General features: G+C 42.4%; 1 protein-coding gene and 1 long non-coding RNA gene across 2 annotated transcripts; one reads left to right on the forward strand and one right to left on the reverse strand.

The window, feature by feature from the left end:
• Positions 1-1,620: 1,620 nt before the first annotated feature.
• On the reverse strand, positions 1,621-2,468 carry LOC140247621 (uncharacterized). Its single transcript, XR_011902727.1, has 3 exons — positions 2,338-2,468; positions 2,150-2,226; positions 1,621-1,772 (listed from the first exon to the last, which is right to left on the reverse strand). It is a non-coding gene; the product is annotated as an uncharacterized lncRNA (long non-coding RNA).
• HUS1 (HUS1 checkpoint clamp component) lies at positions 2,379-14,285 on the forward strand. The gene is made up of 8 exons (XM_072327301.1): positions 2,379-2,551; positions 2,851-2,978; positions 3,488-3,664; positions 4,322-4,429; positions 5,342-5,416; positions 6,458-6,557; positions 6,878-7,009; positions 8,386-14,285. The coding sequence occupies exons 1-8, from the start codon at positions 2,500-2,502 to the stop codon at positions 8,466-8,468; spliced, it is 855 nt and encodes a 284-aa protein (XP_072183402.1). The 5' UTR covers positions 2,379-2,499; the 3' UTR covers positions 8,469-14,285.
• The last annotated feature ends 1,275 nt before the right edge of the window (positions 14,286-15,560 follow it).

Raw genomic sequence — 15,560 nt, forward strand, 5'->3', positions numbered from 1 at the left:
ATCAGAAGCTGTGGCATGCTGGACAAAATGTGGGCATATGGGCAACTGCTCAAGCATGGGGGCTGCTTGTAAAATTGTCTGATATCATCCAGGCACACCAAGAATGTGATGCTTGCTCCATGATGAGACTGAAATTGTTGCTACCGAAACAATTACATCAGGTCCCTCCTTTGGCCTGAGGGGGCAAGATATGCCCTGACCTGCGTTAACACAGCAAGTGGGCTACTGCAAGCCTATCCAGGGCTCCTCTCTTCCCAGCTCAGGGGAGTTTAGAGTGCTGGAAGGGTTGGAGCCAGGATCCACCCCTTCCCAGACCTCGTTTAAGGGATGGCAGTGGAGGCAAGGGCATCTTGCTGGAGATCCCTGCCTATCTGAGACCTGCCAAAAGTAAGTAGCTCTTTTTCTTTCATTTCTGCATCTGTGGCTGCTGCATTTGGGCTTGTTCTCATTTGCAGTAGCCGAAGACTTTGTCACCCTGTTAACATTGTGGTATTTTCCATTACAGCACTGCAGCCACACACTGCAGAGAATAATCTGGCCTCGAAGCACTACTTGAGACTCAAGGTTGACCCCTAGAGGATACAGAGCATCCAAGGCCCATGGAAGCAGATGGAACTAAAGTACGGAACCTCTCTGTAACCGAACTGCCTGTGCTGGGCTGCACATACAAAGGAAGGGCCCCCTCCATACATTCTGCAGCTGAGGCTCTACAACCTTCCTTTACTCAATATGATTTAGATCATGCTCATAACCCACGCTTTTCAGTACATCCTCATTAATCATAACCCTTTGAGTAACACACAGATATAATTCCCTTAGTTTATGGACCACAGCTGTGAGATATCTGTAAAATGTCCACCAAATTCCTTTAGTCCATGACAGCTTCTACTTGTTAAGTTGTTCATGAAAGAAGAAGCAGGGTGTTGCCTGGAGTTACTGGACGCCAAATCCAGCTTAGGTCAGGGCACGTCTATATTTGTATTACTTAGGACACTCATTTTTCTGCAGGCTTGTGTGGTATCTGCTATAGGACTTCCCATATCATATGACTCAGGTCACAGGTTACAAGAATTTAAAGGTATAAAAGCATCATAATCTCCACCCTGATGGCTTTGGACCAGTCTACAGCATTTAACATTGCAATGAACTCCACACCTTGCCACTGGCCTGGATGGCGACAAGGAGTACCAGTTATAATGCTTCCTCTAAGAGACAACTTAAATCATGTGTTACAAAAATTTAAAGGCATGACAATTACAGTCTCCACCCTTTGTCATTTTGGACGAGGCCATAGGTCTTAACATTGCAGTGAACTCCTGCCCTTGCCCACGTGCCAGTCTGGGCTTGATCATTGGCCATAGTTGCTTAGAAATGTGATCCTGCACTGGTGAGGCCTCACCTGGAGTACTGTATTCAGATGTGGAGTCTTAGTTCAAGAGAGGAAATTCTGCTCTGAGGCAAGCTCTTTGTCCTTCACTTTGGGTTAACATCAGTGTTTGGAAAAGCAACTGACAAAGCTCCACTTCTGTGTGATTCTACACAGGCAGATTTTTCCAAGGTTTCTGCAGCATCTGATGCATGGACACAGATGTGAACAATCCAAATTGTTTATTACAAGTTCTCACATCACTTATATACCTTCACAAGTTTTCTTTTCCTAGCTTTCCAGTGCTGCAATACAGTAACACTGGCATTATGGTGAGTGAGTTTAATTCCCAGATTTCTGTGACAGGAACCTGTGGGTATACAGGAAGGACTGTACAGAGCAGCACCTGTGGAGCAAGATAAACAGCATGAGAACCAGGGATGCCTCTAGAAGAAGAAAGAACAGCTTGCGACTCTGACTGGTTAAGAGCCTGCATGGACAGTTGAAGAGTGTTTGTGGAATGTTCTGTTGACATGAAGGCGCGAATGGGAAACCTATGATGCTTATATTATCAACTCCAGTAGGGCACAGTGTAACCTCATGGCTTGTGGAATGCTTTCTCTGTTTTCAGAACTGACCTGTCCTGCTCATCTATAAAAACAACCCTCCCCAGGTAGAACATCATTTTGCTGAAGACACTCAATTAATTGCCAGGTATCACTTCCGCACAGCTCAAGGTGGCTGAAATCGTTGCTCCTCTCCTAGAGCTCTCGGGTCACAAACCTCTGGCAGTATCAGACACCGAGGTGCTTCTCCCTGCTGGTGGAATACTCTGCTCTGCTAACGGCCGGCCGGGGCACCTGCAAGAAACACGACAGCCGGCACCCATCACCTTCCTCTCTGCCGCGGGGCTGAGATCACCCCCAGCGAACCACCCGTCTCCAGCCCCACCCCCAGGTCCAGCAACCCACCGCCCAGCACCTTCCCGGTTCAATCCTGTCCGATGCCGTCCGATCCGGTCCGGGCCTTCCGTCCGACCCTCCCTTCACGCCGGGCAGCTCCCACGAGCCCTCCTTGGCCCCGCCTATAGCTTTATAGTTGAGGGAGCGGCGCGGTGTGCCCTGTGCGTCGTTATGCGCTTTAGGGCCAAGATCGTGGATCTCGCCTGTCTCAACCACTTCAGCCGTGAGTACGCCGCGACGAGGGTAGAGGGATTGGCCACGTCGCGTCTAAGCGGCTTGGGCTGCCTTTCCCGAGGAAACGGAAGAGGAAGGGCCGTGCGCGCCGGCGGTCTCCGGTGGCTCTGTGTGCTCGTAGGGACGCGGGCCGTGGGAAGGGAAACGGCGTGAAGTTGTTCGCTTTGCCACGATGTGTTTGGGAGCTTCTGCGGTAGCGCGAGTTGTGATTTTGGCTACAGTGGTTTCTCCCCTGCCGCCGTGGTACACAGCATGGAGCGGATTCTGCTGTTCCTTCTACCCCACCAGGTGTAATTAACACGATCGCAAAATTAGCCAAGACCTGCACCCTGCGTCTTACTGTGAACAAGCTGTATTTCATCCTGTCCGACAGAGTTGCTAATGGAGGAGTCAGCATGTGGTGTGAGCTGTGCCAGGTAAGCTGGGAAAGTTAAATATCCACGCGGCGTTGAAAAATAGCGCCGGTAGCAAGATGACTTTTACAAGGCGTTTCTTATAAATATAGCCCTTAGCTGGGGTGTCTCAGACCTCTTTAGCTGCTCAAGCCATTCTGTTTTGCGAGACTGCCTCTTAACTGTGCAGGGCTGGTGTTTCTGGCTTGACGCTTTTCCGTGGTTGTCTGTTCTCTGTATACTGGCCTGCAAGGGCCTGCCCAGAATTGGAAACAGTGAACCATAACTCACCCCTTCTACCGTGTATTTTGATGACTTGTGGGTGTTGGGGGAGAACCTGAAGTTAATAGTTTCACCAATGAGGCGGTGGATCTCCATCTTCACATAGCCTGTGTTGATTCCTGCAGGTGGTGCTGGGTCAAGGATACCTGCTATAACCAGATAAGGACTGTTAAGTCAAAGTTACGTTTGTTTTTTTTTTTTTTTCTTTCTTTTTAAAATTTGCTTTATTTCTCAAATTTCAAACCTTGCAGGGGAATTTCTTCGATGAATTTCAGATGGAGGGAGTCGCTGCAGATCACAACGAAATATATTTAGAGCTCATGCCTGAGAACCTGTCAAGAGCGTTAAAAACTGCCCAGAGTGCCAAGGCAGTGAAGATCAAGTTAACTAACAAACACTCTCCCTGTCTCAAAGTTGCTGTGGAGCTAGTAAGTGCCGTAATGCTTTTATCATCATTGTTATGTTAAAATTGTTCCAAATTAAGTGTTTTTTCTCTAGATTAAATTGTAGCTTTGGTGTAATTCTAGAGAACTAAATGAAGGAAAATCTTGGCATTTTTCACCTTACTGGCCTTTCTTGCCAAGTTTATTAAGGTTGGTCTGTTACCAAGGCTGGTAACAGATAATACCAGAATTGTATTTTCCAAAAGACAAGGAAGGAGTAGGGGAGGAATGAAAGCTGCGCAACTGAAACATTTTTGTCACCCACTACCTTTCTCCATTCTCTACATTTTCTGTGGTCTGCTGCCTTCTTATTGAAGCTCTCTTAAGTGCAAGAGGTTTTGGTGTAGTCTTTGACCCTTTGGTTTGCTTTTGCTTGTCTTGCTATTCGATTTCAGGTAGGACATCAAAGTTGTTGTTGTTGTTAACACTCCTTTGCAGTTTAAGGTTAGGTCATAGGTTCTAGTGACTCTTAAACTCTTCTGAACTCAAAGTCAGGTTAATAGAGGACCTGTGTAAAAACAGAGGAATGGAACTGGGTATCTAAGATAGTTGGATCTACTTTTTCCCGGTCTGGGTCTGAAAAATTTGGATTCAGAATTGAACCCGTTTTTTACTTTAAAAACATGTTCTGTCTCTCTCAAGCCATCCTTATCAAGCAGCAGTAGGATTGTGACGCATGACATTCCTGTGAGAGTTATTCCCAGAAGACTATGGAATGATTTCAGAGAGCCCAGTGTGCCAGACTTTGATGTAAGCTTCTGTTTTATCTATTTATTATACAGAGAAGTTTTATACTACCATGGGATTTACTGGCAGTGGGTTTTGGAGAAGAGAAGGATCAGAAAAGGGGAAGCTAGAGGTTTGGAGACGTTTCGTCCTGACAAGAGCCCTGGAGCAGTAAAAATGGAGCAGATGGTTATGAGTTGCTGCTCTGTTATTTGGGTTGGGGCAATGGAGAAGCAAAGGACTTGCATAGCTTTGTACAGGAATGTCTCCAAAATGCTAAGGTTTGTGATTGCTTCATATGATTTAACTGCTTGGTACCAAGTATCTCAGTCTGCTGTGTCTGAAATTTCTAGCCTACCTGGCAGAGTTACTTGTAAATGTTTTTTCTCCCTTTTAAAAAAAAAAAAAAATAATTAAAAAAATCAATTTTATGTTTAAACTTTCAGCTGAACTGCAACAAAAGTTCCTTGTGCAAATTGTGTTCCTATTTGAGGATATAGTTCTCTGTTACTTCCATAGCTAAGATTATTTCAAATCTGAAGATGTTGACACAGTAGAAACTTGATGCATTCTGTTATTTCAGATTTAGACTGATGTGGTTTCAAAAGCGATCAGCTGTAGTAACTTTCAACTGCCTAATTAATTACACAGATGTAGGTTCATATGAAAATCTTATCTGTAAAAACTGTCCCCTATTTTCAACGCGGATGTTAGATAATGCATCTGAAGCAATTGCCAGAGGGATAGCCTGTTACTGGAATGGGGAAGAGTTCTTTTGTTCTTGGATTTTTTGCTGAATTTAGTTAAATATCGTTCCTTGCAGTCAGTGTGTAGCTGAGGTGTTCAAAATAAGGATGTGCTTGAAGGGGAAACTAGAGCATTACAGATAAAATACTGTCATGAGTGTAAGGTTGTTTGTTTGTTTTGTTTTTCTAGGTTAGTATTTACCTACCAGCGCTGAAAACAATGAAGAGTATTGTGGAGAGAATGAAGAATCTCAGCAATTGCATTGTAAGTTAAGACACCTAAGTCTATGTCCTGCAGACTTCATTTTTAGCTGGGATGTAATGCTTTTCCTTGTTGTCTGAACTAATGCCTCTGTGTTATATTTGTTTTTTTTGGATGGCATAGTTTTTGAACTAAAAGTTCAAGTTCTCCAAAGTGCTTTGGAAAATACTTCCAATGACTCTAAGGGAGGAGACAGAGTACTTGCACCTTGTACATGCTTTCCCATTACTAACAAATAAAAACATGAAGTGTCACAATTACTTATGCTAGATGCATCTTAGTAGTAAATTTGATCAAGATGAGAGCTGCAAAAACTGCTTTGAGAAGGTCTTTCAAATGGTAATTGGTCCTTCTGGGTGCATCTCCCATTCTGTAGGAATTTTTGTTTGTCGTATGAGCCTCTGTAAAAGTACAAAGGATTCTTCTGATCACAGAAGTCATGTGCATTAGTAGTCCTCTGATTTGTCTAGGATTTGTGTAAGGTAACATATTGCCTTCTGGTAGGATACCGCTTTCAGGATGAAATTTGAAGGCTTTCAATGTTTCCAGGGTTCCCTGTATTTCTAAGTCCTGCTTGGATTAACTGCTCTGGTGCAAGTAATGCTTGTTTTTAAGTCTTGGGAAGCAAATGCAGATTAGCCCCTAGTGCATCCAGCTTTCTGTGTGTGTTGTATCAAATGTGTTTGTGTCTTTCTGTTTGTTGAAAAGATAGAAGAAAAGGCAGCAAATGTTCCACTTCTCCAGCTTCAGTCTCTTGTTTCAAAGGACTTTATCTTAGTGCGTGGACTTCCCAAAACCAATATGTATTCTACAAGAATGATTAAATTATTCTCTTTGTTGTTTGAGGGAGGCTGGTTTAGGATCTTTCTCATAAGAATGATAAGAAATATGCTCTGTAGCTCAGCATTTATGTATTTGAACCACATTGAAAATGTACAGTTGAGCTGTGAAGGCACTGAAGCACTTCTGGAAGCTTGAATCGTGTTATTCCTCTTGTAGTTCTGCATTTCAAAAGCGACTTGCTTAAAATTGATTGTATTGCAGGTGATTGAAGCAAATTTGAGTGGAGAAATGAACTTGAAAATAGAAACTGATGTAGTATCTGTAACAACACATTTTAAAGATTTGGGAAATCCTCCCTGGGGTAAGTTTTCCTGTTTCTTACCTCTTGTGTCTGTTTGATCTCATTACTTAAGTACTGTCAATAGTACCTACCTTCTGTTAGTACTTACAAAATGCTATCAAATCCTTCGAAGTCTTCAAATGAAACCTTAAAAAGAAAATGTCCAATTCTCATGTTTACAGGGCAGATATCTTCCAGTAATTTTTTACAACGTACTGGAATAGTGGGATTTCATTTCCTTGCAGTGCTTTTGTTGATAAGCAACCCCTTTGAATATCAGGTGCATCCTTCTAAGTTTTGAAATCCTGTCTAATTTTTTACTAAGTGTTCTGTTCTTTCAGCATCGGAGGATGGATGTCAAAGCTCTGCTCAAGGCAGAGATCTGCAAAGCATGGCTGAAGCACGCATAGACATCAAGAAGTTGCAGCAGCTGCTTGTAGGACAGCAGGTCAATCCCACAAAAGCCTTGTGCAGTAAGTTGAACTGCTCTGTTTACAAACCCTTAAGTTAAGGAAGGGATGTTTGCTGTGCTTGTAGTCTTAGGTGGATAGTATATCTTCTGTTTTGTCACTTTGAAACTTCAATGGTTTTACTGGACCTGAGAACTTTTAATGTTTCTGATTTTAATCTGTGAGCATCAGGTCTTAGGTTCTTCAGGAAGAAAAAAGTAATACTAAAAGCATTTAGCCAGGACATTTTAAAAGTATGAATACTCAGACTGAGTAATAGAACCACGGAGTATCCTTAGTTGGAACAGACCCACAAAAATAATCTACTTCTGACTCCATACAAAACTACTTAAAAACTAAACTGTATGTCTGAGAGTGTTGTCCAAACACTTATTGAATTACAGCAGTGTTGGTGCTATGAGCACTACCCTGATGATCCAGTTCTTGTGCTTGACCACCTGCAAAGAATCTTTTCCTAACCCAACCTCGTGCTCCTATGATACTACTCTATGCTGTTCCCTTGGGTCCTATTGCTGTCACCAAAGAGATCATGAGGGTGCTGTAGGTTGCCATGAGTTGCCTTCTCTCACCCACCTCTTGGTTGAACAAAGCAGGTTCTTTCGGCTATTCCTCATGTGTCTTGCACTCTAGATTCTTAGCCATCTTTGTTGCCCTAACATCTTCACTTACAAATGCTTTTAAACCTGGGTGAGTGGAAAAATTCTTCATTTATCCCTTCAAAAACAATTTCACTTTTTTTCGTTGACATTCCAGGTTAATACCAGACTGACTAATCATGAGTGGGTTATTACCTTTGTTTTGAAGTTAAGTTGACATATTTCAGAGCTGAATTATTTTTGGAAGACTGTGGTTTATACTAGAGAAATAGATTTACTGTCTTTTGCTTTTTCCCCTTATGTGCTTTCTTACATCCAGAACCAAACTGATTCTGAGACCAAAATGGTTTTTACATAACAGGTGTTTCTAACCATTGAAAAAGCATGTTCCCCTTAAGCAGAAGTTGTACAGTTGTTATTTTGGTAACTCTGCAAGCTTTCCTCCTGGGTTTCTGGCTTTATAAGAAGCATCTATGCCCTGTGGTTTAGTGCAGGCACTAGAGGCTTCCCAGAGAAGATTAAGTTATGGGCTTAGCATTATTTGCCTGTGCATTATGTATTTCCATTTTGGTATCAGCATTTGTGGGTTCCAGTAATCCTTAATAGGCCCCCAGGTACTTTAATATTTCAGGGTTGTACATCTGGTTATACTCTTTACTTCTAAGTATACTTCAAAATGACATCCTGTATCAGAAGTGACATTGTATTCTTACGGTGGCATTCTGTTAAGTATTTGCTGTGCTTCAAACTGGATTTGTGCTTTTTTTTTTTTTTCTTTAACAGATATCGTAAGTAAAAGAATTGTCCACTTTATCTTGCTCCATGAGGATGTTTCACTTCAGTACTTTATTCCAGCGCTTGCCTGAGTGTTCTGGAATCACACCCATTCTCCAAGCTGAGGCCTTTTCCACAAAGTGGGATAGCAACTTACCTTGATGTTACTTGTTTGGCTTATAAATATGTATGTGATTTTCTGTAAGATAGGGTTGGGTGGGAAGAGAGAGATCAGAGGAAGCACTGTTCTTCATTTAATAAAATTTAATATGTAATCCAACAATTCAAGCAAATAAGTGCTTTATACTGTTGCTTTGAAGCAGTTGACACCTATGCTTGTTGATCTATGGATCTGTAGAAATCTCACGTTCTTCTTAATGGTGCTGCCCGTCTCCTTCCAGGAAGGACGAGGTAGGGTGGTTATTTCTTTGTTAGGAATGTATATACACTTCCTACTGGACTTGCTTTTTAACTGAAATACGATGTAGATGACAGAAGCATAACTCAGCAGCAGTGCATCTCAAATACACATATCAGGATAACCAGGAGGTGTACACGTCTTGAAAGTTTTCTGCTTTCAAGATTTCCTGCCTTGTTGAGTAATCCAGAATTGAGGCTTTCTGGAGCGATTATCGATTTGGGTCCTCGTTATGAATTGTTGTTCTTGAGTGGGGAAATAACACCAACTTGGCATTGTTGGAAATGCTTGGAATCAATACTTTTCCATCAGGCCAAGATATCAGTGAAGCAGCAATTTTTTTTTTAAATTTTTTTAATTTTTTTAATTAATGTGTATTGCAGTAGCTGGCACGCACCCCCATGTGGCAAGGGCAAAAACACACACTGAATCAGTGAAACACTTGACCATTATGAACCCTTTTCTCCTGTCACAGTTAATTACTTTCCTCTTCCTCTATTGACTAGGTACTCCAGGCTCACAATATATAGGGTCTATCACCAACCTGTTGTTTTTAAGATCATTTTGTACTTTTCTATGGATGTAGGAAGGTGGTATTTTTTGAAGCTGTCATACTTGTTTTATTGCATGCCAGGCTTTTCTTGCTTTGCTCTGTATTTTTGCCATATCCCAATTTAGGAAAGCCATGCTTAAGAAAGAAGAAGCCTATATTGGGTAGCATCTAAAGGTTAATAAGCCCTAATTCCTGATTTATGGTACTTGTTATGCTGTTCTAGCAAGAAAAAATTATTCATTTACATTTATTTAGCAGCCTTTTCCTTTTCAATGAACTTGCACATTCTGTTGTGAAAGTTGATACTGTTCAAGTTTGATCACAGTAGGTGTTGCTTAAACCCTTTGGATTAATTTCTTACCCTGTTACGGACATCCTAGCATCCGTTCTATTCTGCTGTTTGGCATCCTTCTTCTGAAAAACTATCAGTGCAGGCATTTTAATCCACAGAGCTATTTTGTAAGAAAGTTGTAAGTTCAGTAAGGGCCTATACCTTGGTATTGGAAGTTTCTACTGCAAAAACACAACCCTAATTCTCACAGCATGCAGCTGTAAAGAGAAATTTAGGAATGCTCTTGCCAAAAGAATTTAGTGATTGTTCTAAAATGCTGTGTTGTTGCATACTCTGAATATCTGAAGGAGAGAGGTACAATAGGTTTCCCCGTATATAGTTTTATAATCTGCAAGAAGACCATCTATTCTTAGATCATACCCTGGTGAAATGATGAAGATAGGCACTGAGAGATAGTAATAGAATTAGCACAGAAGTATTTGTTCCTATGGAAAGCTGCATCACAAGCTTCTTAGATTCCCTGCCAGAAACTTTTCCAGAGATTCCCCTTTGTTTTCTTTTGCTGATGTTTTCCCTTTTGCTGAGATTGATTTTTATTTTCATTCTTAGTGAGAAAAGCCCTGCTCTGTATCAACAGATTTTTATCAAAGCCACATGTATACCTCTGCTGCCTTTTTGCTTGTAAGGCTGAGTCTGCTTACTGAATGTTTGTCCCTTAATTCCAGTGTATTACAACAGTTCTGCAGCTGGTTCAGAGTTTTTACCTTTTCTGCTAACAAGCATTGCACTTTTGTATATTTTAGTTCTGCTTCTGAATGTTATAGCTCTGAATTTTGTTATTCTGTTTAAATTTTAGGACATCCTCCAGATCACCATGTTTGTAAAAGATTTGAGAATTAGAAAGTTAGTCATCTGTTTTCACAGTCATGGAATCACAGAATGGTCAAGTTTTTGGAAGGGACCTCTGGGGGTCACCTTGTCCAACCCTGTTGCTTGAGCAGGGTTGTTTATAACATGTTACCCAGGACCATGTATGCGCAGCTTTTGAAGACAGCCAGAGAGGCAACTCCATCCCCTCTCTGGGCAACTTCTTAAAGTGCTCCAACATCCACACAACAAAGAAGTGCTTCCCAGTGGTCATACAGAACCTCTTGTGTTTCAGTTTTGTGCCTATTGCCTCTTGTCTCATCTCTGTGCACTGCTGAAAAGAGCCTGTGTCTGCTTTACATCCTCCCTTCTGGAGTTTATATATCACAGAATGGCAGGGACTGAAAGGGACTTCTAGAAATCATCTGCCAAAGCAGGCTCTCTACAGGTGGGAATCCAGGTGTGTCTTGAACATCTCCAGAGAAGGAGAATCCATAACCCCTCTGGACAACCTGTTCTAGTACCCTGTCGTCCTTACAGTGTAGAAGTTCTTAAGCACATTAGTGCAGAACTTCCTCTGCTCCAGTTTGTGGCCATTTCCCTTTGTCCCATCACCACACACTGCCTAAAGGGTCGTCCCTTTGCCTCCCACACCTTAATTTTTTTTTAGACACTGATCAGATGCTCTGAGTTGTCTTTTTTCAAGGCTGAACAGGCTCAGGTCACTCAACCTTCCCTCATAAGAGGGGTGATCCAGGCCCTTCACCATCTTTGTGGCTGTTTGCTGGACTCTTTCCAAGAGATCCCTGTCTTTTTTGTACTGGGGAGCCCAGAACTGGACACAGCACTCCAGATGAGGCCTTACCAGGGCAGAGTAGAGGGGCAGGATCACCTCCCTCGACCTGCTGGCCACATTTATTTTATTTTTTTTTAATGCACCCTAGGCTGTCATTAGTCCTCTTGGCCACAAGGGCACGCTGCTCCAGCAGATCATCCCTCCAGCCTGTACTGCTGCATGCAGTTATTTCTCCCACAGTGCAAAAGTCTACACTTGCTTTTGTTAAATCTCATCTGTTTTTTTCTCTCTGCCCAACTGTTGTGAATTAGGAACACAATACAGGCTTCTCGTGCCAGGAAGATTTCTTTATTGCTGTGATAGTTATGATCATAATGCTGTATCTCTCATTCTTCTAAGCAAGCCTTTTTATATTCTAACACACACATTCAGTGCATTTCTACTGACAATCCATTGGCTAGAAAGCAAGTTCCAAAATAAGACTTCATAATCAGCAGCAAGTTTATCTTATGCCTAGGTACAAAACATCTCTATTTGTTCAGACCTTCTGTCTCCTTTCCAGAGCCTCATTATCAAAGAGTTGATATTTGACGGGGCTGAGCTGACCTCTCCATCTCCCACATCTCCCCCTTCTTTACTAATGAAAAAAAAAATGTGATTTAAGGCATCTTGAATCATTTTCTGAATGTGGGAATTGAATGTTGTTTCTTCATTGGAACAAAATAAGAATTCTGTTAATTTCATGGCCTCTGCTACCATTTGGGACCTTTATTACAATGAATAATTTTTTTCAGGGATCTTTCTACTTTATTAGTTCTCACTTCTCATCTTATAGATAAACCTTCCCCAGCAATGCACACTTAGTGTGTATAAGTAACGTTTTTGTAGTGTGTGTGTTTTTGGTAGATGGAATAAGTTATAACCACAAAGACTGAAGCTCCTGTCTGTCCAGTCATCTGAAAAACCTCTCAGCCTTCAGTTAAAGGTTAGTTAGATGTAACAGATAACTTTACAAATCAGAAACCCCTTGATGTTGGAAAACTACTAACTTTTGGTGCTGGATAGACAGGACCTGAGTAACGGATTTAAAGGAGGAGGAGTTAAACAATTAACAACATACATATATAAGCCATGTCAATGTGAATGAGAAGAGTACTGAGACATCTTGGAGACAACAGGACCGCTACTGACTGACATCAGATAACACACAAATTAATGAGTAATTAACAAATGTAAACCTTTTGATAAGACTGTGAACCTGGAGTACCCAGACAGTGGGGAAACGGGAGGAAAGGGGGAGAAAACAAGGTACAAAAGCTGTTGTATCACATCCATAAGCATGTTTTTCCTGCTCGTGGATGCCTGCAATTGCAATTGTGAATAAAATCTGCTTTTATCAGAGATACTGTTCTCACAAAATTATTTGGATATTTCCAACAGCACCCAGGTGACCAAGAGGGCCAATGTAGCCAGCAGGACCAGGGTGGTGATTGTTCCCCTTTACTTAGCTCTGATGAGACCACACCTTGATTACTATGTTCAGTTTTGGGACCCTTGCTACAAGAAAGACACTGAGGCCCTGGAGTATGTCCAGAGAAGGGCAAAAAAGCTGGTGAAGAGCATCTGGAGCACAAGCCTTAGGAGGAGCAGCTGAGGCAACTGAGATTGTTTAGATTGGAGAAGAGGAGGCTCAGGGGAGACCTTATCACTCTCTGCAACTACCTGAAAGAAGGTTGTGGCAAGGTGGGTGTTGGCCTCTTCTCCCGTGTAGCTGGTGACAGGACATGAAGGAATTGCCTCAAGTTGCTCCAGGGGAGACACAGATTGAGTATTAGGAGAATTTATTTTCAGAATGAGTGGTTATGCATTGGAATAGGTTTCCCACTGGAACCTGGTGGTGGTGGAATTGCAGTCCCTGGAGGTGTTAAAGGAAAGTGTAGGTGTAATACTTAGGGATGCTGTTTAGTGGGCAATATTGGTGGTTAGGTGGATGATTGGACAGGATGATCTAAGAGGCCTTTTCCAACCTTAATGATTGCCCACTGATTCTTCAGTTTCCCCTACCTAGTGTTCATATATTCTGGTAAGGTCCTCTAATTATTACTCATTTCTGGTATTTCAGGTAGGCAGTGATGAGGTTGTGGAGAGAAGCATGATGGCTATCAAGAAGGACTTCAGGACATTTAGGTGATTGGTTTATGGAAAACACTCAGTGTTTTTCTTGATCTCTTTGGTAGCAGGGAAGGGTACAGAGAAGAGAAGGAAGACCCACCTGATTTACGTGTGGCTAAGAGGCTGGTGCCATAGGAAATTTAATTATTTATTTAATATGGGATGGTTTGTCTGGCACAGGGCCTGCAGGCAACAGATGGGGTCCACCTTAGTCAGTGGGGGAAAAAGAATTCCAGCCTAGGAATTGTCAGAGCTCAAAGAAAGGGCTTTAAACTAAGTTTGAAGGTAAAAGGGGATAAAATCAGGCTTGCTAGAGATGAGCTTAGGAGCAGCACTCCAGGGTCATTGGTGAGACCAGTAGCCTAGCTGAAGTACGTCTGCACTAATGCATGCAGCATGGGCAATGAACAGGATCTTGAAGCCATGGTGCAACAGGAGAACTATGACTCAGTTGCCATCACTGAAACATGGTGGGATCATTCTTATTACTAGAGAGCTGCACTGAAGGGCTGTAAGACTTCAGGAGGTGAAGGCAAGGGAGGAGAGGAGGTGGGGTGGCTCTGTTTTTTAGGGGGCGTTTCAACTCCATAGAGCTCATTAGTGGGAATAACAATGTGAAGTCGCTATGGGTGAAAATCAGGGAGGATGATATCCTGTTGGGAGTCTATTATAAACCACCCAATAAGGATGAAGAGACAGGTGAAGCATCCCATAGGCAGCTGCTAGAAGTTACAAGTTCAGTAGCCCTGGTCCTTGTGGGGGACTTCAGTGTACCCAATGTCTGCTGGAAATACAATGCAGCTGAGGGGAAGCAGCCTAGGAAGTTCCTGGAGTGTATGGAAGGTAACTTTCCAAGACAGCTGGTAAGTGAGCCTACCAGGGGAAGCTCCCTTGTAGATCTCTTTACAAACAGAGAAGGAAGACATGTCTGGAAGCTGTCTTGCACATAGCAGTCATGAATTAATGGATTTTCATCCTTGGAAAAGTAAAAGAGGAGGTTAGCAGAACTGCCACTTTGGAATTCCAGAGGGCAGCCTGGTTAGGAGACTGGTTGAGTTCCTTAGGAGTCAGTCCTGGGAGGCAAAGGGTTGCAGGAAGGGTAGATGTTGCACTAGAAAGAAATCTTAAAAGTTCAGGAGCAGGTTGCCCTCATGTGTTGAAAGAGAAGATCAGCCTGAATAGAGAACTTTGGCTAGAACTTGGGATGAAAAAGCGTTTGTGACCTTTGCAAGAAGGGCAGGCCATTCAGGGGGAAAATCACAGTATCACAGTATCGTGTGAGTTGGAAGGGACCTTAGAGATCATCGAATCCAACTCCCAGGATTCGAGCCTTTCTGTGTAGCAGAGCAGCATTTCTGCCACTTGCGCCACAGGGGGGATTTGAACCCTGGGTCTCTGGTGTTGCAAGCAGCACCTTACACCACTGCACCAACAGAGGCACACCTGCGCCACCAGAGGCACACAAATGAAGACATTGTGAGGCTCTGCAGGGAGAAAATTAGAGGAGTCAAAGCCCAACTGGAGCTTAAGCTGTCTTCTGCCTTTAAAGACCAGCAGTACTATGTCTGCCTTTATAGCTCTGGTTCACAGTACAGCAAAGGAACAAAACTCTCTAAAATCCCTCTGTGCACTCTTCGTAGTGCATGCATCTCCACTCCACTGCTGCATCTGAGAATTTGCCCGAGTTTGGGAGATGTTACCTATTATGGAAGAGAGGAGAGTATCATGTGTTCCTTCCATGGTTTCAATCATTGCTTGCTCAGAATCAAGTCCATCCAGCTTCATAAGATCCAAAGATAGATAAGATGTTGTTTTCCCTAATTAAGTTAGAAATTTGAGTTTGGATAATAGTTACTAGTTCATTTCTCCTATTTGATCTGGTCTTGCTAAAGAACTACATCTTCCTCTCTCAAATTTAACAGTTCATGGACTGGCTTAAGTGAACACTACAGCCATTGATACAAAACACTGCTTGTATTCAGGATTTTTTATTTCAGAGGAGGATGATTAATGAAAAATTGGACTGCAAGGAGGAAAGTTGGAAGTTCAGTTGGAAGGGACCTACAACAACCATAAGATCCAACTG

Source organism: Excalfactoria chinensis, chromosome 2 (assembly GCF_039878825.1).
Source record: "Excalfactoria chinensis isolate bCotChi1 chromosome 2, bCotChi1.hap2, whole genome shotgun sequence".
In the NCBI taxonomy this organism is placed as follows: domain Eukaryota; kingdom Metazoa; phylum Chordata; class Aves; order Galliformes; family Phasianidae; genus Excalfactoria; species Excalfactoria chinensis.